This window comes from Rhipicephalus sanguineus, chromosome 3 (genome assembly GCF_013339695.2).
Source record: "Rhipicephalus sanguineus isolate Rsan-2018 chromosome 3, BIME_Rsan_1.4, whole genome shotgun sequence".
Lineage (NCBI taxonomy): Eukaryota > Metazoa > Arthropoda > Arachnida > Ixodida > Ixodidae > Rhipicephalus > Rhipicephalus sanguineus.
Genome location: NC_051178.1, coordinates 64,453,029 through 64,477,455, shown reverse-complemented (window position 1 = coordinate 64,477,455; position 24,427 = coordinate 64,453,029). Strand labels below are relative to the sequence as shown.

The 24,427-nt window shown below is 47.4% G+C and overlaps 1 protein-coding gene across 1 annotated transcript in view; it reads right to left on the bottom strand.

Moving 5' to 3' along the window:
• Window positions 1-24,427, bottom strand: part of LOC119386686 (2-amino-3-carboxymuconate-6-semialdehyde decarboxylase) — a gene marked incomplete at its 5' end in the record, with an annotated part of 67,561 nt that overhangs the window by 2,670 nt on the left and 40,464 nt on the right. The window contains 3 exon segments of the mRNA XM_037653976.2: window positions 10,758-10,883; window positions 14,202-14,344; window positions 21,868-21,961. Coding sequence (XP_037509904.1) covers window positions 10,758-10,883; window positions 14,202-14,344; window positions 21,868-21,961 — 363 coding nt within the window.

The following is a 24,427-nucleotide window of genomic DNA, read 5'->3' as shown; positions in this document are numbered from 1 at the left end:
TCATTGCACCTGCACAAAGCATACAATGCAAAGTCTATTAATATTTCTTGCTTCAAGAAATGAACTAATTTTTCCGTACTTCTTCTCTCTACCATTAAAATAGCAGCTTGCCACAATGTCACTGTGCTGATCTAAGGTGAAGCTCATCACTTTCTCATGAAAAATACCAAAAGGCTCCTTTCTTGTGCGTGTCATGGCAAACACCAGGACATCCAGGTTTGGTGTAATAAGCTTCGTCCACAGCCTTGGAACATATGGTGAGTCGGCCAGGGCCTGCAGATCACCTGGTACGAGAGAATTCACTTCGTCGTTTTCGAAGGCCCTCGCGTTCGGCTCGAAATTTTAGTCTTCGGCCAAGCTCGCTTCCTGCTCATCGCAGCGAGACAACCGTACTTTCTCGGCCGATTCAAGGCCGAGACAGACGGTACGATTTTCCATGCGATGCGACGTCCGACACGGCGGTGGGGAAACCGGAATGGTGACCTTTCATAGCATCGGACAGCCACCGTTCACCCTGCCCCACCGCCGTGTCGGACGTCGCATCGCATGGAAAATCGTGCCGTCTGTCTCGCGCTTTAGACGAGGGAACACCGCGACGTTTTCGCTACGGTCTTGGCTTCACAAGTCTTTTGAAAGGTATGCAGGTAGGTCGGGTAAGAGCGTTGGCATCGCGTGTGTAGGCATACCGGGTTACCGGACGATGATGTCAACATCTTGTGACGCTTCGTGCAACCACAGTCATGGACACACGTTTGTTTTCGCCTAGTGTTTTTGAGGGAAAAAATGATTAAAAAGGCAACCCATTCGTAATTATGCCGCTGCAAGGTATTTACACCGGAAATTGTAGCACGATGTTTCCGCAATAACAATTTTGTGCTACGGCCGGTCTGGAGGCACGCGCGCTGGCCGTGTTTGTGCTTGCCTGGTTTATCTTGGCCACGCTAGATGGCGCCACTTATCCAGCCTGTCAGGGGCTTTAGGCCTCTCACGTTTACGACTTCGGTATTCTAGGTCGCTCTAGCTTCTGTAATCTGGCTGAAACAAGGTAATCGCAATCGGCGCTCGCACTCCGGCTTATTTTGATTCGGCGGCTGGAGTCTCCGCAAAGCGGGTACCGCGAGTATATAGCCACGAAAGAAGGTGGATTTGCGAGATAGGACCGTAAACGTAAAGTCTATCCGGCGAGTAGTTTACGTTCCGTAAAGGCCCGCGCATGCGCTGATTCCTTCCAGTATCCGGTAGCACGGTAACGTAAAGTATATGTACGAGCTAAAAGCCCCTATTGTTATTCTTGCGCGCGAGTGTTGCTTACTGGGTAATGTTAGCAGACTATGGGGCGTTGCGCCGGCACATGGTGCCGCCCCGTGGCAAGAAGCGCATCTGATCCTAATATTAATGAGCACTAACAGACAATAATGCCAAGGAAAGTATAGGGGATGTTATTAGTAGAAATATAAGGTAAATGTGAAGAAAGAAAAGTGGACGAAAAGATAACTTGCCGCGGGCAGGGTCCGAACCTGCGACCTTCGAATAACGCGTCCGATGCTTCTACCAACTGAGCTACCGCATCGGCCATCTCCCCGTCCACTTTATGGGGTATACATGTACATTTAAACATTGGGAGCGTGGGAGCCCACGGCAAGTTATCTTTTCGACCACTTTTCTTTCTTCCCATTTACCTTATATTTCTACTAATAACATCCCCTATACTTTCGTTGGCATTATTGTCTGTTAGTGCTCATTAATATTGTGTATAACATAGAAAAACGAGCCCTTAAAATTTCCACTTCTTTCCTTTATCTGATCTTAAAGCCGCACTTGATTTATGTGGGTTGCCAGCCAAGAGAATGCTACCCGCTGTTCAACGTCAAACAAAGAGCGCCCACAGCTCCGAAGAGAGTGAGTACGGACCACTTTATGGAAAGAGGGCGCCCGAGACAATAGACAGCTATAGTTTAGCGTTAGCGTGATAGCGGGGGTTAAGGGAATGGCGTTACCGTGCCGTAAACTTTGGTTGCGGAAAGCGTGTTTTAGTTTAGCGGGATAGCGTTTACGCGCCCAAGCTGGGTCGGTGACGCCACCTAGCGAAGGGTGAATGCGTTAAAAAAGTGAAAAGGACAAAACCGAGAATGCTCGCCTGTATCCTCGCACGCAGCAGTATTACTACATTTTTTGTGTCAATAAAAGTAAATAAACATGAACTACGCACCAAAAGCGAAAATTTTCATGTTGCAGACTTGTTTACACCGACCTTCTAGTTACGCCTAGGGCCGTTCGAAACGCGAAGCGATCTCAAAAACTAATCTAAGTTATCCGTAATACTCTGTCGTCGAAGCTATCGAAGGCAAGCGAAGCCATTTCGCACAATAGTTTGCTGCGAAAGAAGTGGATCCATCCACATCAACGCGAAATTCAGTTCGAAGCGGGCGTCCAAAACCGCCGCAATGTTTTACGTACACTACGTTAACTACGCAAACACGGTAACGCTAAATCTGAAAAACAGCGTGCGTACGGTAAACGCTACGGGGCGTTTAGCGTACTGCGCATGCGCATTTCGATCCCGCTATTCCGCTGAGCCCGCTATTCCGCTAAGCCCGCTAAACTATAACTGTCTAATGGAAAGCTTGCGCTCCGCTTTAAAGGGGTACTGACGCGAATATTTTCAGTTGTCGTTTTTTTGCGTCAAATGAAAGGTCAAGCCCTCAAGAGCCTAGAAAAGGTAGTGCTAAGCGCGAGTGCGCCCTCAAAAAGTAATTACAATGCGTTTTTAAAAGCTAGTTTCGGTTCTTACTGTACCCTGACGTCACAACTCGGTATGAGCTTCTCGTCACGTGCTCGCACAGTATGGAGTGACGTTTCCACGCACAAGCAGCCATTTTGGAAGTTTTCATGACGTACAAGCGGCCATCTTGGAAGTTTCGGTACCTAACGTCATCACAACAAGCCAGACTGCTGCGTGAAGTCACCAGAATTTGTACTGTAGCCTGACGTCAAGCTAGTGTCGATGTCAGTAGGTGCGCCATGGAAAAATTGACCTTAATATCAAATTAAAATATCTTATCAGCATTTGCTGAGCTTCACACTTGCTCAGAGCCGTCTCTGCATATAGGAGATATGTATGGCAGAGTAAGCTCGCCTTCGAAAAAAGGTGTCAGTACCCCTTTAAGCTCTCCTTACCGCGAACAACTTGGCTGCGATTTTCACAGCAATGGAAGTTATCCGCAGGATGTGTTTTCTCGCTAGGCCCGAGGGATGGTTCATGACCCATTTGAAACAGATGGGAAGGAAAAAAATCGGTAGATCTCACGTACCGTGGGAATCGATGTTATGCGAAGCATGCGTAGGAAGGTGACTGTGTCGCAATTTTTCACACTTGAGCGAAATGTTACGGAATGACGCTAGAGAAATGTGCAAATGGTGTACGCACACACATATTTTAAAGAGTGGCACATATATTATATAAGCATTTGTTTACAGTAGCTTAAAGGGGCCATGAACCATTTTTCCAAGTAATGATCTAATGGCCTCAGTATCGGAGTGTACTGCCTCCTGAATCGATTGCCGCAAAAATTTCTCGAATCCGTCAAGAATCAGCGGAGTTACGGGGGTTTGGCGCACGCTCCCAGCGCTTTCTCTCTTTTCTCGTGCCGGCGAGCGCACTGGAAGCTAGACAGGGAGGGATGGCATGGGGGAAAGAAGTTACGCCAGCGCGCGTCATGAAACGCGATCGCTCTCCCGCTGTGATTCGCTTGCGCGAGTGCGGCTACCGTGTACTGAGGAGTGCGGCGCCGGCAAGTGGCGGCACCCCGCGGCAAGAAGCGCATCTGATCCGAACGCCGCTCTCGATTTACGTCGGCTATCGGCCAATAAGCATGCTATGTCTCTTGCGACGTACAGCGGACAGACGCCCCGCCCACCGACGAGAGTGAGAACCGGCCTCTGTTTGAAAAGAGGGTGCCTGAGGAAACGGCAACTTCGCGCTCCGCTTGTGGCCATTACGCGGGGCGCACGACTGTAATATTTGGCAGAGCAGTTCATAGCCGTGTCAGCTTTCCGCAGGATGTGTTTTTTCAATCAGCCCAAGGGGTGCTTCATGACCCCTTTAACGATGCCAACAGCAACATAGGTGTTACCAACACCAAACGCAGTAAGCTGATATGTAGTACTTATATTCCCCAATACTGGATAGCGCGAATTCGAATAGGACAATGGACACACATGCACAGGACAGGCGCTACTCGCAACTAAGCGTTATTCAGAAAAGTTTCCCTAGATATATACACAGTCACAGGGTGTCGGAACGGAACAAAAACCGAAAAAAAACACGATATTTTCGTCCGGAACGAACTTCGTAACCGAAACTTTATCTATTATGTCATTCCGGAGTGAAACCGCAATTTTTTCAATCGTTTTTCGGTTCCCGAGAAAACTTCGCAATCCGGAACTGAGCTCATCCAATGTGAGCATATCTCAGGGTACAGTATTAGCGCGTACCTCAGACAGGAATTCCAAAGCAAAGATATGTTGAAATTGTGCGAAAAACGAAAACAGTGGCAACCAGAGATGTTTATATTAACGCAAGTGGACTTTTGCGCGCCTGTCACGCAGGCCAGCGTAGAGAGGGCATTGTCGGCACTGAAGTTTGTTACAGCGAAAGCTGTTATGAGATCACAACAGCTGCTTTTGGCGCCATAGTTGTCCGCCGCCGCCGGTGTCCGTGACCGCTATCGTGTGATATAACAAAAAAATCACATCATCTCCCGCTAAAGGGGACCATGAGGCGATGTGAAGCAGCGTTACGGCATGTCGAGCCCGCGTTTCAGAGGGGAAGGGGAGTGAAGAGGAAGTGTGTGGAGAGGGTGTGCGCATGCACAGTAAGGGTGATCACGCCGCAGACCACCACCACCACCACCACCACCACCACCACCACCACCACCACCACCACCACCACCAGTTTGAACTCCGCCATAAGATGCTTCGCATCTAAAAATTAAATGAGAAACTAATTTCTAGGATCGGATGGGATTTCCAGCCGCGTCCTCTGCGTGGCAGTCGGGTCTTCCACCACAGCTGGTGCTTGTAACTCCTTCGCAAAAATACTCTATACAGGCGTCATGTCGGGCAAGGAATCGTGTTAATATATGTAATATAGCGTGGCAGAATAGTAAAATAACAACCAGTCATCACACAATGCTAATAGCGCAAAGAGTGTGTTGTTTAATGCTTCCCACCAGTGTTGCGGAGTTGCCCCATCAGAATTGGAATGACTCCGGAATCATTCCACATTTTCGCGACACCGGAATGGAATGGGGACAACGCTTGAAGGAATGGAATGGGAGCAGAATTAAGCGTCTTTTGCACGGAATGGAATGGGAATGAAATTACGTCTTTTTCCGAAAATAGAGCACGTTTCGTCTATGTGCTGTTTTTCACACTTCGAACATTAGTAAGTCATAGCCTCGAAATTAACGATAAAGCAATATTTTTAAAATGGCTTGGCTGATTACAAGCACGGTACATTTATAAGCAACGCGCCTACTAGAAACCGAGGCGTAAGTTAGTGTACAGACAAATGCATTATCCCAGTAGATACCTAAGGGAGAAACAAATTACCCCTGCGCATTGGTTCCCATTGATACCCCCTCACGAAAGTGGCGAATACTCTATGCACAGCCTGATCTTTATCTCACGATCAGTTTAGTACCTGACACACGTAAATACCCTTTGCGACAAGGAAGACATTGCATACCTGCGCACAGGCGAACACAGAAAGTTCTCCTCACCCCATCCATGCTTGCGAGGGCGCTTGACAAGCTTGAGCGCTGACGAGCAGTGCGGCCCAGTGTTCCGTATTCGATACAAAGCCACAAGGTGCCCGAGCGGTGCACTCTTCCAACTAATACCAGCATACCTGGAGGATCTTATTCCCCATTAACCAAATCTTAGTTTTCTCCATATTCACGACCGCTCCAGATGCGTGGCAAAACTGCTTAGTTTTCTTGAATACCACTTTTGTCAGCATAAAAATACGCTATGTCGTCATTTTAGCATTAACACATTTAAGCATAAACAATATTAAAACACCACCAGTCGTTCAAACATGGTTACAATGCAAATACTATAGGTAGCGGAACAACTGCCCCTATGGGAATTAGTAGGGTGGTTGTACTGCACGAGATATGTCACCAAGCTACTATCCCTCGACCTTGGTAACATTGTTTTGCGTACTTTTGCAGTTCTTAATGCATCTGATGACATCAGCTTTATGGGGCGTTCATTCTTAACTCGATAAAACTATCAAGATGCCTTTCCAACGTCGAGGAATTACAGGATTGGAATTGAACTGCCCGGCCATTTCCAGAGTGCGAACGGGTTAAGTTTTTTCATTCTGAGGAATTGAAAGGAATGGAATTGCGGCAAGTTCTAATTCCCCGCAATGGAATTGAAATGGAATGGAGGCGCCCATTCTGCAACACTGCTTCCCACCCACTGCAAAGTGCTCAGCCATATTTCTTTATCATCATCAGGCACAGCACAAAGTGCACATAATGCCTTACAGATGTGTAGCGTGTACCACGAGACTCCGACGAACGACGAAAAATGGCATAGTGGGAACTTCTCTGCTTCAGAAAAATTGGGGTGATTTATGGCGTAGTAGGTACCTTGCATTTGTACTTGTATTATTGCCCCAAGACACTCTCGAAGGGGCTCTACAAAGTCCGCTCTTCCATCTTTCGTTGTGACTGTGCTGCATGTTCCGCGCAGGTCTGGCGATCTTTTTATCAGAACAGCGGTCTCGCACATCAGAGAGTACACTCAATGACGTGCTGCTTCTGAGATCGTGCTCACTCCCTTGACACAAAGCATTGAGCCCACTAAAATTCGTATTTGTCTTTTGAGAAAATAAGTACTATGACTTATAAATACTGGTTTGTGCTAGTTGGTAGGAATTCGTGGTACACTTACTTCCGCTTCGTGGTACAGTTACTTCCGTGTAGTAGAGCTGGTGGAAACCGCGGATGGCTTTTACGATGAAATGATCTGTGATGCCTTCTCTCCTGGACGTGGCACCGACGTCTTGTGATGCCCTGTCCACATCCAAGCCGTCTTACATGCCGTATAAGAACCAGGCGTTGTTGGGTATTGATAAATCAATGCTGAAGTCACCGGTAATCATGAGGGACATGGTCCTCTCGGCAGAGTTATTGTAAGAAGCATTGACCCCGGTTTTGGCGTAATCCACGTGGTGGTCGACGTTGTGGACCACGTGGACGAGTGGATGGTAGCCCAGCGTCTTCCAGGGGTGCTTTGTCTTCAGCTCCCTAACTTTCCTTGAGTCGGCCGCTGTGGTGCAGTGGTTACGGTGCTCGGCTGCTGAACCGAAGGCCACAGGTTCGATCTCGGCCGCGGCGGGCGCATTTCGATGGAGGCGAAATGCTAGAGGCGCGTGTACAGTGCGATTGCAGTGCAGGTTAAGGAATACCAGTTGGTTAAAATTTCCGGAGCCCTTCACTACGGCGTCTGTCATAATCATATCGTGGTTTTGGGACAAAAAACCCCAACAATTGCTATTATTATCACTTTCCTTCCGTGCCAATGTGCATGTTCGCGGTTGCGTTGAGTGAGACTCTGTTATCACCTGTGGCACATACCCACATAACATGAACTCTGGTATGCGGGTATATGCCACACGTGACTGAGGGAAAGGGTTTCATGACGTACGCGACAAGTATTTTGCGTTATTCTTGTCATCACCAGTGAATTGTGTTCGTCGTACACTCATCCTATGCTATGGAAGTTTTGGTATATTACAACCTATGGAGACGACCGGGAGAGCGCCCAGACGTAGGCGGCTAGATAGATAGATAGATAGATAGATAGATAGATAGATAGATAGATAGATAGATAGATAGATAGATAGATAGATAGATAGATAGATAGATAGATAGATAGATAGATAGATAGATAGATAGATAGATAGATAGATAGATAGATAGATAGATAGATAGATAGATAGATAGATAGATAGATAGATAGATAGATAGATAGATAGATAGAAACGCCCAAAGTGCCTGAGGTTCGCTAAGGAATGCTTCGCATTTAATAACACCAGGGCTTACGCAATGTGAATTGCGTAACGGGTGAGTGGTTTAAGTTTCCCACGCATTACAAATGGCTCAGCTATAATTCAACGTCATCATCGTCATCGACATAGTCAAGTGTGCAGCTATACGTATAGGGGCGCATATTTACTTTAACACGCGTCGTGCTTACCTTTCTAGTTTGCATAATTATAAACTATGGCGTAATGACAACTTCCCTACTCAGTAAATTGATCATGATTATGGCGTAGTGAGTACCTGGCAACTTTACTTGCCGTAGTCGCCCTAAAAAAGTGTACAGCAGGGTCTAGAAAGCCCGCTCCTCCTGCTCCAGTGGCGTAGGCAGAAATTTTTTTCGGGGTGTGGGGAGTGGGGGGGTTAACGCGTCGAAGACTTCTGCAGTTATATCAACGATGGCAACCGTGAAGAATTCTCCGCATATGACAATGCTATCCACAACGTTAACAGGCTTTGAGGTAAACGTGCTCGCTATGCCTCCACGCAAGGCTTACGCGAAAAAATGCTGTGCGGCACATTACAATGACGAACACTTGACAAAGCTAATCCTTTCTACTGGGTAAGCCACCCAAAAACGTAACCGATGAGCCGGCGTCAGAGACAAGTTCTCGCGTTTTAGAGCTGTGGCTAATTGCTTGCTACGGTATTCGTAAACAGCTACTGAAAAAAAAAGCTTATTCCATTTTTCTTGTGCTTTCCTGCGCAAATAACCGTGACACTGCTCGTCGGTACACCGTTTCTTTCTGTACTTTCTGTACATTGTTGCTGCGGCCGTTCCGAGCACTCCCCTGTTCTGTAGTACACTCTACTATGACCAGTATTGGCGGTAACGCGTTACAATGGCGTTACCGGTAACGCGTTACCCTTTTCGGTAACTTAGTAACGTACTTACGTTAACATTTTTCGGTAACGTGAGGTGTCGCGTTACTCTTTACTTTTTTTTCCCAATTAACGCAGGAGTTTTACACAAAGCTCCGTCTCATATAGGCGCTACTATCGCAGAGCTCGCCTCGACGTTCGTTTGTCGCAGCGGCGGACTGCTCTCGGCCTGCCAGGCGTTAGCGTCCGTCGAGCGCCTATTTAGCGTAGGTGCGGACGTATTCACTAAGAAGTGAGGCAATCTTTCCCTTGACAGCTTTGAAACACAGCTGTTGCTCAAATTCTACAAGCTGCAGTTATTAGAATGTTCTCTTTGCAATAATCTAGCGCGTTAACTGTCTACAGAATGAAATTTGCTTCTTTCTATTGGCAACTGCGGGTACATGTTTCTAGAGTTATTAAAATTTTCCACAAACGAGGCTGACCTTCAACACCTTCACATAAACGTTCGCAATTTTTGCGGCAATTATACAGGTTAAAGGGGAAAAATGCATATGTATGTAAATATTTTCCCGGAACTAAGCCGTTTAAGAATTTCTTTATGAATATTTGAGCATCTGTCTTGTTAGTAGAAGCACACCATCAGAATTAGTGTAAATTTGCTGAGAGTTTTATTGTTTTCTTCATTTTGGTGTTGTTTTCTTTCAAATGTCATTTTGTGTTTATTGTCACACTAAGAAAAATGGCTTTACCATGTGCTACAGAGTTTTAAGCCCTCACATGTAACTGCAGTAAAATTGTAGCTTTGTAAAACTGTTATTTGGGATTCCTGCAGCGAAAATGAGGTTATTTTAAAACTCCTGACTATTGAGTAACGGCAGAAGTAACGTCCGTTACTTTTTTCAGTAGCTGTAACGGTAACGCGTTACCTTTTTTTAGAGGTAACGTAGGGCGGTAACGCGTTCCTTTTTTGTTAGCGTAACGAGTAGCGTATTTAGTTACTTTTTCTCGGTAACGCCTACAACTCTGACTATGACACACATGCATGCACTCGACACACATTTAGGTTTCGGTTAGATAAATCGAAAGCGGGTGAAGCGTAACCCTAATCCTATAAATAAATGTGTAACCGATGGCGTTATAGAAGCCAGCTCCCTTTTGCAGCGCCATTTTTCTAGCCTGATAAGTGCAAGCGTACAGCTGTGTCGCCATGAATGGCCACTCTTCGAAACAACCGACGTGTGCGTCACTTAAGAGCTTCTCGCTTCCTTCCCTTACGACACCTATAGACAATTGAGACGTTAAGTTAATGCCTTAGCGAGTGGCCCGTATTTTCCGCCGCATGCCTACAAATGTGTGTATTCCGCCTATAGAGCAGCGCATTAAACAGAAATGTGAGAAAACTTAAAGGCCTCGGCAAATCCAAATACTTGTAAAAGCATCCATACTGCGCAGAACAGAAAGCCGCAAGTGAGCTGTTATGTTACTCCTAACAAACACACACACACACACACACACACACACACACACACACACACACACACACACACACACACACACACACACACACACACACACACACACACACACACACACACACACACACACACACACACACACACACACACACACACACACACACACACACACACACACACACACCTTTTTTTTTTTCTCGCTCATACAGACTATGTTTGTTTCTTTAGTCATTTTATTGTGTTTTCTGAGCTATGACATGACATGCATTCGTTGATATTGAAGAATTAAAACTTCAAAATTAAGAAAGAAAGCACAAAGAATACAAATGAATATATTTACCTCCCCGAGTACGTCCAGTAGAAGCCTCAGGGATCCGTGACTGTGCACCAGCGAGTCGGCGTAGATCTCGCCCAGGTAGCTTTTTGGCGGAATCTTGTTGTCGACCGCGCAAAGGTCAGGTCGCACCTTGGAGAAGAGATGAGAAAAGAAAGCAAAATCTTACACTTGCCTAAACAGCTGGCGGCGACGGAGACTGTCCGGAAACGCCATCGTACCTGTTATATTATTAGGGTAAGAAACACATGCGTGTGCGACCATTTGTGTTGCTTAGTTTATTTAGTTATAGTTTTATTTATTTGAACTCACTGTTAACCCTCATTTGAGGGTAATAACAGGGCGGGAGTACATAAAATAACAATTCATATGGAAGGAATCCTCCAGTGACACCAAACTTTAACAAAATATCATTAAAAAATTATCAAATCTTCAAGTGACATAACAAGAAACGAAAACAACCAGAGGCCATCGAATGAACTTCCAGAAACCCAACTTTCAAGAAAAGGGTCAAACGTCTTTACATCAGTGCACTCAGCAATATGCGCAGGAAGTCTATTTCATGTTTCAATAGCATCAGGAAAGAACAAATTCATTCGAAAAAAAAAAACGTATTCTTTAAGTGTTCTGCTATGCAAAACCAACTCGCCCAAAAATCTGTGCCCTCGGTGTTGTTTCGAAAGACGTTAGTGCGGGTGGCATAAGCTCCGACGGTTGATTTATTCTCTTGCTAAGCTTACCAGGTGCTCATACACACACGCGTTTATCAATCTTTGTGCGACCCTAAAAAATCTGGTATTTTATTCTGTTCCTCTCGCGTCTAATTTCTAGTAATTCAAAATTACACGCACTCAGCGTTTCGCTAACCGAGTCTGGGTTGCATGGAATCCGTAAAGCAGAATAACATGAAGTGATGGAAGCACGTTCATGTTTTGACAGATGCTATCTCAATAAAACTTAGCATCAATTATATTGGAGGGGAAATGCGCTACAGTTAACTGAGACTTAACAAAGCTAGAGGACGGACGAACGTAATGAACACGACACATTCGTCCGTCCTCCAGCTTTGTTAAGTCTCAGTTAACTGTAGCGTAATTCCCCTTCAACATGTACAACCAACTAGCCCGATTTCTAACTTTGCTGAGCATCAATTATGTTGGAATGGTAACAAGAAGGAAAACTTCTTTGTACACTATCGGTCTCCAACCTTTCGAATTTACTGTCGGGCTCAGTATGAGCTCACCACGTGGCCGAGAGCACTGCAAGGCTGTACACTGGCGCCGATAGTGGCATATTTCCGAGTTATTGGGAGAGAGTTTGGCTCTTCCTTCGAGCGCGCATCGCCCCCACTTGCTTGCTTTCACAATGGAAGTTATCACTTCCAAAGCTGATATCACCGCAGGGCAGGGCAAAACGAGAGCGAGCGTGAGAGCAAGTGGAGGCGATGCGCGCTCGCAGGAACAGCCAAACCGTCGCCGGAAACCTGTCACCATCGGCACGACTGTACAACCTTATACAGTGCGCCTGGCCGCGCGCTCCCGCGGTGCCGCTCACACTGAGCGCGATAGTACATTCCTGCTTTTGTGGTTTTAAATGCTAGGGAAACTTAATGAAGCGACTTACGTTATTTGTGCCGTTATTCCTGCGCGTTATTGGAAAATAAAGCCGGAAATTATACTAAAGTGGTGGTCACTTGGTGCTGACTTCGTGACAAAAATTATGGTCACTCTGAAATTGCTTCGTATGAGTCGCACCCTAAAGATGTCATTTGTATTGGTCGGTACTTACGGTAAAAGTGGTTCTTCCCGTGACTCTGTCAATGCACTAACGAACCATTTTCATGCGAAGAAAAACGTATTGAAGCTTTTCAGTGTGAACTTAAGCAATATGAGAAGTACACATAATGCGACTACTACGCAAATCTTTCGAACGTAGCGCACGAAGCCTCTGTCTTGTATCCCATGCAACATTCTTTCCGTTTCCACCCGATGAGATCCAGTGTGTTTGCCTTATATTTATAAAGCTTATAGAGACATGGAGCGGTGTGTTGAGGTTCGCCTCACTGACGTCGAGGAAACAGGGTCGAAATAGCAATAATAATATCTGGGATTTAACGTCCCAAAACCACGATGTGTTTATGAGGGACATTGTAGTGGAGAGCTATGGAAATTTCGACCACCTGCGGTTCTTTAACGTGCACCTATAAATCTAAGTACACGGGCCTCAAACATTTTCGCCTCCATCGAAAATGTAGCCGCCGCGGCCGGGATTCGATCCCGCGACCTTCGGGTCAGCAGTCGAGCGCCATAACCACTAGACCACCGTGCAATAGTGTTTCCTTTTATGGAAGACGTTTGCTGAAGCACCTATAAGTTTTGTGAAGCGCCATTTGGGGTCCTAAGTGCGCTATGTGTTTCTGCTAGCGCAACAGCCGCGTTTGCTATAAAAGGTTGCGGCAGTGACGAGAAATCTCTTGGGTTAGCGCATACTTTGTTCTACTGTCGAGTCAATGATTAAAGGATAAGCTGCCCGCACTAAGAATGTTAGAAACAAAACGTATTTATTAGTCGGCTACGCTGTCGTATATCATCGCTAAATTTTTATTTACACAAAGCTGAACTGGCATCTTCACGTATTTGATTTCTATGTACAGGTAAGTGGAGACTACACAACGCTTGTGCTTTATTCCTATTTCATGTTTACATACGAAAAATGGTTTAACCTCCTCGGATTAGATATGATTATTTCTAACTTTCTGCCCTAGGGTGCCTCGACTTTTGAGTGCAGCGCATCGGCCGTGTTGACGTCGCGCCGACGTGTGGCGTATTGTTGTGCTATTCGCAGCTTTCACTGTGCTTTTCGAAATAAAGAGGCACAAATGCATGAAATGACGCTTTTACTGCAGCGTCATTCCATGTATGGCTATACAACAAACTGTCAACCTCGATTACTTGTGCATAGACACCACATGAAGGTTTGCGGCTTCAGTCCAAGGTCTTATGGTAGGGTAGCGGAGGGTACTAAACCGGACAATAAGGCGAAAGCCTTAGATGACTCATCAAACGCGAAAAGTGACCGTCGGTTTCAGCATGAGTGATGCAAAAAAATCATCTCGTGATGACGTCACATTACGACGTAATCACTACGTCACCAGTCGCAAAAATTTGTGACGTCATCACGACTTCACGAAACTGTCGGCACATCATGGCGTCATCACATGACATCGTCGATCTGTCAAAGGGGGGCCGATCCCGGAGGCACTTCAAAACCACGTGAGGTGCAGAAAACTTTCGGGGTGGAAGGGGGTGGTGTGGTTGTGATCAATACAGTCGACTGAGAAGAAAAATAAAATGGCTGATCTTTCATCTCTCCTATCTCTCTATATACCGATTGGACCAGGTCACTACAAGCTAATAGTATGAGATTTAGAGCGTCTCTCGAGCTACTCACATCGAAACCGTGCTGTATCCTCCCAACAGTGTAGGGAAACGAGCCAGCGCCGTGGGCGAAGCAGAGCTTGAGCCTAGGAAACCTCTCGAGGAGTCCACCGAAGATCACTTCGCAGATGGAAGCTGTAGTCTCAGCGGGCATGCCTGCAACCAGAGCAAAACGGGACAATGTTACTCATCTGGTAATTATAGAACATCATCGATTATTTAAGAAAAATTGAACAAGAACAAAGCCAGCAATTCCCTGTCACATGCTCGAGGAATCGTTGCAGCGCGAAGCAAAGCCATAGAATATTTAAGTGTCTCAGCAGAAGATACCTATATTGAGGATGGTGCAGGTAACGCCTCCTCTAACTACATGTCTGGAACATCGCTCTCTTTTCCATAAGAAGCTTCCTGCCGGAGCCGATCGCAGAGGCCACGCGTCCGGCGCGTGTTGCGACCAGGCGCCGTGTGCGAGCGCTCGCCACCGTAGACAGGCGACGCGACGTCAGAAGATGCTCGGAGGCAGCTCGGGTGTTTACAAGGGGATGCCGCGAGGGGCGGTAGCCTCCATACAGGATGGGGAGAGAAAAATCCGAGGGTAGGGCAATGAGTTCGCGGCTCACGTTCTAGGAGGTGTCGGTGCAGGTATTCACAGCCAACGTGCCGCAACAGCCGAACGCGTCAAAAACGTACGGCGCCGCACAGCTGCCGGTGCTTACCAGCGAAAGTGGAGGACACAGCCAGTTTTGCAGCGGAATAAACTCCAACTAGAAGGAAGGCAACAGAATTTTAAAGTGGCTCATGACTAATCGCAAGAAAGAAAGGAAGCATCGTAATGTTTTATTAAATTTCTTTTCGCGGATCCAGCACCTTCCTTAGTCTAGCTGCCAGTGTTTTCAGCGCTTCAGTAATCACCACGGCTCGCCGCGATTCCCCGATGAAATATCAGAGCGCTGATGTCATGTAGGTCAGAGAAGCTCCAGCCTCAGTGACTGATTGTACCCCTTTGCACATGCAGTGATCTCCTTCTCCCTCTCTTCCTCTTTCTATTCCCCATTCCCTTATCCCCAGTGCAGGGTAGCAAACCGGACGTTCGTCTGATTAACCTCCCTGCCTTTCCTGTTCTCGCTTTCTCTCTCTCTTGCCTCAAAAGCTGCACCGCTAGAATGACTCCAATGCAAGCAGCGCATCACAATAAAAGCTAATTTCTCATTACGCCATTGCTGGCTATCGAGCCATCTTGCCATGTGAAACGTCAGCAGGGAATCAGAAGCGCCAACAGCAGAGATTCAGTGGAACTGCTTGTTTTATGCATTGAATTTATTGCAGAGAGTAACGCTGCGTGTCAGTATTATGTAGGTAAAGGAATACACATCACAGTTCCATATACTTGTCAAGCCCGAGAAACCACAGTCTGTTAAATGGCATGATATAAACGAAACAGACGTGATTAGAACTAAAAGGGAGGCAACGACAAAAAGTCACAGTTTCGCCTCAAGGGCGAAGCAATGAATGCGATAGCAAGAAACTGGAAGGTCACAGGAAGAACGGCAAGCAGCTAGAAACTTGCTGCGCGCTGCTCAAGCACAAACGACGCAGGAAAAGAAAACACACAAGGCGCGGTGCGAACTAACAACTGTCACAGCTCGACACTTGCAGCAAACTGCTCAAAAACAAAGAATGAGGCACGACAAGAGCGCACAGGTATACATAGGACGAGCGCGAACTGCCACAGTTGTTACTTCAATTAACCCCTACTTTGGCTCTTCTAGCTAGCAGATGACCCCTTTCGGAAGCGCGGTGACTGCAGCCAGCAAAATGACCTTCGTGAGACTTTGCGGTGAAAGCACAAGACGTACAAAACTCCCCCTCAAGAGTTAATCCTGGCATACAGGTCGACCACGCCCTGTATGCCAAAGTAGAAGTCGAAGGCGCGCATCCCAACTGCGGCGAAACACTAGACACTTTTAAAAGTGGAGACCCAAGAAATTTGCGAACCGCTAGGAGGCATGCACAGAACGCAAGCCGCTCTCGGACTCTTGCGCTCGCGTTGTCTCAAGACCCTGCCGCGCCTTCCTTTGGGCGGCAAACAAAACCGCAGAGCGTGCGACATCAAGGGAAGAAAATAAAGAAGGCGCTTGGCAGTGGCACGTGAAGCCACGGCTCACGTTCCCTGCGGGCGTCCGTAAGATAAAAAAAAAAACTTCGTTTAGCTCTAGTTGGCACATATCCCTGAGGCTAAAATTACAGCGCAAACGCACATCTTTGTCCTCATTTCTTCTTTACTTCTTTGTCCCTGCACCCATCTGAAAATAATTTCATTTCATGCCTTCGCGTATCCAATACACTCTCATCCTTGTTACACGTTTTGGTTTAGAGATATTGGTGTGTGCGCATGTGTGGTAAGGTTGCCTTGGGCTTATATATGCATTGGCGTATAAAGGAATAAAGCAGTTGTTAGTCAGCGCTTGTGTAGTACGTTTTTTCTCTTCATGGGCGTCTTGTGCGTTTGCGCAGTAATTTTAGCCTCAGGATTCCGGTCCCGTTGTAACATATATACTGTGATTCTAGTTCAGCCGTCTCGTTTCTTCCCTACTGTGGTATTAGTCTACAAGGGCCACAGCGTTCCCACTAGCTCGCGCTACGGTGCGCCACGGGATGCTCTTCTTTTAGGAGCTGGCTCGCCAGGTTCTTAAGCTGGGGCAAAGTCCCGCGCCGTGAGCGTAACCTTAGTTCCAGAGGCGACCGCTACAGTCGCAGCTCGCGCGAAAGAGAAGTCTTCTTCCTCTTCTTGTTCGAGCACCTTGATGATGGCATTAACACAGGCAAAACCAAATATAGCATAGCTAACTGTAGCATGCGCACGCTCGCGCGAAAGAGAAGTTTTCTTCCTCTTGTTCTTCGAGACCCTTGATGATGATAATAACGCAGGCAAAACCACATATAGCATAGCCAACTGTAGCATGCGGCGCTCGCTCCACTCCGGCAGTGCGCTTCGATACTAATAAGACGAACGAAGAAGACAAGGCGGCGGAGCGGAGGGCTCGCAAGGCAGCAGCACGCGGGCTCGCCGCCAAGATTCTGCGGTGAGAGAGGCCGCAGAAAGACGTCAGCGTTGTGCGGACCCCGAGATACAAGCCCGCGAAGCCGAAGCAGTGTCGAAGCGGCGGCCAGAGAACCTCGAGGAGGTACGGGCGCGGGATGCAGCGGCCACGCGCCGAAAGTGGTTGCTACCTGAAGTGGATGGCGCCGACGGCAGCAACAAGCGCGATTTCCCCGACCACACGTTCGGCCACAGCTGCAAAGTCTGCGACATCTTGTGGTTCGACAACAACCTGACCACAATCGCTACTATAACAACGTGTGACGTCTTTATATGACAGTAAAGGAACTGTACGGAGCACTCACGGTTTACCCCATTATCTACGAGCCAGCTGCTCAATTATCATTCACTTCATGGATATGGCGTTATTTTTTTCTCTAGCCGACTGGCCATGAGTGGCGTGTCACTATAACCCGAAAACGGAAAACAAGCGTGGGTCGCCAGCGATACGACGAAAACGCAGCGCGGGCAACGATGGAGCATGGCCCGCGTCCAGCATAATGTCAATTTCGGCGCGTTTGGCGTCCCGTGCGTTTCACCCAACGCCGCGTTCGTTTGTATTCTGCCGTTAGTACCCTGCAGAACGAATGAGGCATGGCGCTATTGTCTAAGGCCGCGACGTGCGACGCGAGGGGTCGCAGGTTCGAAACCCCGGTCGAGAGCTTCGGAGTTTTTTCTTCTGAATTATTTTTATTTGTGGCTTTTATTTATATATACACACATATACATACCCGGGACATGACGGCGACGGCAAAAATCCGCCGAGAGTGTCCATATAATTGCTATAGCAATAAGAAGTCTCTCTGATTAAAACACTGGTCCTACGTATCTGTGCTACATCGCTTTTTGTGAGTGGAGCTGGATTTTTGTATGCGCGTGACGCAGACTTAAAGTGTCATGAACCCTCTCGCTTGGTGAACTGATACATACAGCGGAAAGCAGATGCTGCTTTGAACAGCTCAGCCAAATCTCACAGTCGTGCGTGGCAAGGTGATTTTACAAGCGGAGTGCGAAGTTGCCCCTTCTTCAAGCGCACTCTCTTCATACAGAGGCCCGTCCTTACTCTCTCCGGTGGGCGGGGCGCCAGCTGTGTATCATCATATTGGCAGATTGCTGCTATTGGCCGATAGCTGACGTAAATCAAGAGCGGCGTTTGAATCCGATGCGCTCCTCGCCACGGGGTGCTGCCGCGTGCTGGCGCTGGGCTCCATGGTCTACTAACATTACACAGTAGCAACATTTGCACACTGAGGAATCACAACGGGAAAGAGCGTTTGCGTTTCATCACACGCGCTCAAGGTCTCAAGGTACGCGCGCTTACGTAACTTTTTCCTCCGTACCACCCCTCCTTCTGTAGCTTCCAGCGCTCTCGTCGGGACGAGAGAAGAGTGAAAGTACTTAAAGCATGCGACAAATCCCTGTAACTCCGCTAGTTCTTGACCGATACGAAAAGTTTTTGCGGCAATCAATTCGTGCGACAATGAACTCCGATACCGAGGCCATTGGATGACTACTTGAAAAACTGGTTCATGAACCTTTTAAAAATGGTGGTGTGAGTAAATAAATGTTGTGAAGTCACAACGGGTAAATATGCACTGCAAGAAGACAAAAATGTCAGCATTTTACCTGCGCTCTCTTTCTTGATGAATGCGTGTATAGGCACTCAGATTCATAAGCTTCGTTATTTACCTCCTGAGCCACGCGCTTTAGTGTTACGGCATCAGACCACCTTCGAATGTTGCAGTATGGATAAATAAATAAATAAATAAATTGTAAAGGCGTTTATTGACGGCCCTAAGCGACGATGCAAAAAAAAAATATCGCAGCATATCCACGGGGTGAATGATGATGAGTGGGGCGAAGTTCCGTAGGGAATCATCGGTAAACCGTGAAACTCTTCCGTGAAATTCACCCAGTACATCATATAAAGAGTGTGAAACACCGTGTATATATTAAACATCAAACTTTTATTGTACTGTTAGTTTGCGTGGTCCCTTCATCATCACCGCTTTGTGATCGGTGAAATGCAGGGAAAGTGTCCGCTACCGAGCGAAAGAGAAAGCGCGCCAAGAGCGAGCGCCTTTTAAGATCGCAGGCATCCAATGACATGCGCCATTCGCATTATGCAAGCGCCATCTGTCATCTTTAAACAGCAACTCTAAGAAATGCATGAAACGCCGTCTTGTGAGCAATTCATTAAACTAGAGCTGTCTACATACACACATACTACTACTACAGAGGAGGGAACGACCCACACCCTAAGGAGCTTCGCCCCTAAGTGTCACAGTGTCGCCGTAAGGACGAAGCAATGAATGCGATAGCAAAAAAAAGCGGCCCGTGATGGACGCGCTGCTACGCTGTAGAAACATCTGCCCCCCGGCAGCAACTACCGCGCGAGCAGACAGCGGAAGGACAAGGTTCTCCCTGTGCAAATATTAGAATAAGCGAGCGAGCTGCCCGACGACTTTTAAATGCGCCCGTTGCGCTCCTCGCGCCATCTCGCTGGTAATGAAGAAACGCTCATAAGCGCCTGCCGTCTCTGAGTCCTGCCAGTGGTAAAGGGTGTGTATATAACGCTCGCCGTTAGCTACCTGGAGGATCTGCGCTTTGTGGCGTAGTGGTTAGCGCCACGCGCTGCGGAGTGAGAGGTCACTGGTTCGATTCCGCGCTTCGGAAGCATCTTTCCGAAATATTATACTTTGTAGAGAAGCATTGGAAAGCTCTAATGGGTCGTCCTCTCAAGCTCCTCCTAGTGGGTCACCCTCTTCGCCTATTCTCGGAGAGCACGCCCCTCGTGCTCGTGCTCGTGAGAGTCTGCGAGTCTGCGCTCTGTCGTTGTGCATCGTCGCCGTCAATCTCGCCGTCAATAAACGTCTTAACAAAGTGGTGGAGGTCAGGGCAAGGTAAAGGCTGTAGACCTGCTGGTGACTGGTGTGTTGAAGCTTTGCGGCGCTGACAATCGATGCAGGAACGAACGAACTTCTGCACGTAGCGGTACAACTTTTATATATATATATATATATATATATATATATATATATATATATATATATATATATATATATATATATATATATATATATATATATATATATATACGGTGCATGACGGCGGCGACGGCGAAAACCAGCCGAGACTGTCCATATAATTGCTATCACAATAATAAAGAAATACGACCATGACCTTGTGATTGGGAACATTTCTATACATAACCTTGAAAGGATGTGGTCGCCTTTTTTCATGGAGGAGTTATGGTGGATGTATCCGCTCAGTTGACATGACTATATCCCTTGCAAAGACCCCGAAGTGCAATTGATCACTGTATTTTCCAAAAACTATAGCAAACTTGAATTTGGTAAGGTATTTAGAGCCGTGCTGAGGTATAACGAACCGCGATAAAACAAATTACTCTCGATATGGAACGCACCAAACCTCCTGAAAAATTTGAAATGACTTCCTGAAAACGAAAGTGGACATTGAATGCACCATATGTTAACATTCAACATGGAACTGCAGGCACAAGCCTTTAGCGCCCTGAGACTTTAAAAGAAAGCGGGCTTGAAAAGCACTGTGCTATCTAGCATATCTAAATCGCCATTGCTACCTATACTGACAAAGAGTTGCGGCCGCTGGCAAAAATAACTGTCTATACTGCGCGCGTAGTTTTGCCTTCAAAATATGGGTTTTCCTCGGTTTTTGCATCACTTGCAAGTAACCTAGCTGTATGGTATAATGAATTGTAGCGGTGTCACACGGGCACTTTTAATCGCGATGAGGGCCGATCCGGATCGAATTTCTCAATCGCGATCAACAATGGTCGCTGCTACATGGCCCGAACTTATCTGGGTCGAGTTTCACGCAGACGTCAGCCAAATTGCGATCTGGAAGCGAAATTACGATGCGCAGATCGTGATGGTCTTGATCCTGATCGGGCCTGATCTCGATTAAAGTTGACCGTGTATCGGAATCTGATCCGGATTGAGCCTACTCCGGATCGGCCCTGATCGCAATCCGAAGTGCCCATGTGACAGCGGTGTCACACAATTTCATGTAGTTTCATTTAGGTTTTACAGTTACGGGAGATAAGCATGTCCAACCACTTGATATATCGAACTATTTCTCCTCGCGCACAGGTCGGTTGGTATTGGCCCCATGTCGGTGATAGTTTAACGGCTACCGTTCCTTACTCACTCTCAAGTATGAGAAGTGAAACATGCTAGTACAATTACCGATGCGTCGCAGATATAGTTACAAATATATACAAGCTTCTACAGAACCGCAGTGTGCAGCAATACCGAAGTGCTATTGCACGATCACAGGTATACAAGCAAGGCAGTTCAGGGAAAGATGGGCGCTGGAAGTGGTGATAAATCGATGGATGATAATGCTGCCGGAGTCAACATTTCGACAAAATGGCTTTCTTCGTTAGGGTGTCCTGACGAATAAATGTAAACTTGTCGGTACGTTTACTCCCGTGACATTCCTCGTTGAACGGTTTCTAATGCTCATATATGGTCATCTAACATGAATCTCGCAATATTTTTTTTTTCAGGAGGCTTTTTCTCAGGACGTAACTCACCGACGAGCCACTGCATCCAGTACTTGTCATAGCGTTTCGAAGGCGGCATGTCCCAAGGATGCACAAAGAGCCCTACACCGAGTTCTTGAACTGTCTGCAAGAAAAAAGCGGTCACAATAAAATATATAATTGTCATAACCTTGCACCATTGTGACAAGTGATGACCTCGCGTACTCGGAAGTGCGCCCTCTCGAAACTCTAATTCAGGCCAAATCGCAAAGTTTAGATTGTGATACTGGGCTATACACAATCACGTTTAGCGCAATGCGTGCGCTGAGACGAAGTCGAAGGGTCAAAGGGTTATTCGCTGTGAATTCCCTCATAACACGCCCATTTAATGTTATGCTTGGTTGAAGGCCTCAGCCAGGGCGGCTGTTGGAGTGCAAGTGTTCACGTAGTGTTTACCATAAATAAGCACTGGGACTGGTGGACCAAGTGGATATGTTTCTATGGAAACGGAGCTTATGAAGCCCTGGCTGCTTTCGAACAATCTGAATATAATTTTGTCGCCGGGCTGCCATCGCAACACATTCCGCTCTCAAGGGTTTCATGACATACGCGACAAGTATGTCAAGTCATTCATGTGATGACCCGCTAATCGTGTTCGCGATACACTAATGCACTCCAATGCCAATTTTGGTATACACAAAGTCAAGGTATAGGCCAAGAGAGTACAGTGTTCCAGGTGGATATATATATATATATATATATATATATTGTCACGCTGCATGAGTTCGCTGGAGCCAAGATGAAGAGGAAGGAGAAGGGCGCACGAGCAGCGAGCCGTTGTGGGGCTGACCGTCCTGTCCCTTGCGCTGCACCAAACATCTCTCATTACTCTCAGCCTGTAAATAAATCCATACCATCGTTACAGTTTTGGTGGAGGTGCGGGGTACGTAACACTGGACGACCGAGCTCTACCGCCCCCTCGACGCAGTAAACGGTTGGCCGGGCTACCACCGGGAGACGTTACCATGAATGACGCGGACAGACGTGATGATGGCCATGAAAGAACCGCACAAGAGACTGCTCGCCCAAGACAGGCGGCCTGCACTCCTTATCGGGAGCCGCGCACATTCTCGGGAAGAGAAGATGAGGACGTCGACGACTGGTTGCGGCACTATAAGAGGGTGAGCCGCCTTAATGAATGGAGCGCCTCTGCACAACTCTCGCATGTTGTCCTGTACCTTGCCGGAACTGCACTTCTGTGGTTTGACAACAATGAGGATGTACTGACAACTTGGGAGAACTTCGTCGACGAAATAAAGAAGTGCTTCGGTGATTGGCTCTCGAAAAAGAAAAAGGCCGAGCAGACACTTTCACGGCGAGCACAGCTACCTGGAGAGACGTGCACGACCTACATAGAAGAGATACTGAAGCTACGTGGAATAGTGAATTCAAACATGTCAGATGAGGACAAGGTGGGACATTTGCTCAAGGGAATCGCCGAAGATGTTTACAATTTTCTGATCTCTAAGGAAGATGTCACGACGCCATCCGACTTGAGGCGTCACTGCCGTGCCTTTGAAGCTCTCAAAACACGGCGGGTACTTCCGAAGTTCGGCCGACTGGACAACGTCACGACTGTAGCAAGCGTAGACATCTCTTCCTCTGACAACCTCGCCGCTATGATACGGCGTGTTGTCAGAGACGAATTGGCTCACTTTCAAGGTGGAGATGCCAACCGCGTGTGTCACCAATGTGCATTGGATGAGCGCTATCTGGAAGTACCGGTCTCCTGGTCGCGACCTGCATACACCAACCGCGATGACGTCCATGTGGAGAGCACCATGACACAGCCTCAAGTGACGACTTTTACGCGTCGACAGGACGTGCCGCCTCGGCGAGTGTCTTCCGACTACGTAATGCCCAGGAGACCTGTGTCCTACAACAACGAGAACCACCGTAACCCACCTGTCTGCTTCAATTGTGGTGTTCAGGGACACATCTCGAGGTACTGCAGACGTCATCCGCAACGCACTGCAAAAGATCGTCCGTATCCGCTTCGCATGCAAGACGCCGCACCCTGGCAACCATCTGGCCCCGCTACCCCTTTTCGTCTGCCACCTCGGGAATACATGCCCAGGAATGCGTCTCCAGTGACTGACCGCAGCCTGACTCCGCCACCAACCCGGACGCGTCGATCGCCATCACCGCGCCGCCCGCCTACACCACCCCAGCTGGGAAACTAGCTGGTGCGACCGATGGAGGTGAGGTCGCAGGACGGTCATCTTCGCAAATTCCTCCGCCTGTCGTCATGTCAAAGAACAAAGTGTGTGTTTGTATTGAGGGTGTTAGTACTGTTGCCTTAGTAGATACTGGTGCTTCCGTGTCTGTGATGTCCCTTTCTTTCAAGAATCGCCTAGGACAGAAAGTGATGTTTGCCTGGGACGGGAAGTCCACATTTCGTGGAGTTGGCGGCGAACTGTTGCGACCTGTTGGAGTATGTTCAGTTTTGGTTACCGTAGGTGAACAGGAGTTTCGAACTGAATTCACCGTGCTAGCACGCGCTACTCATGACGTGATTTTTGGAATCGACTTTTTGCGAGACTGTGGAGCG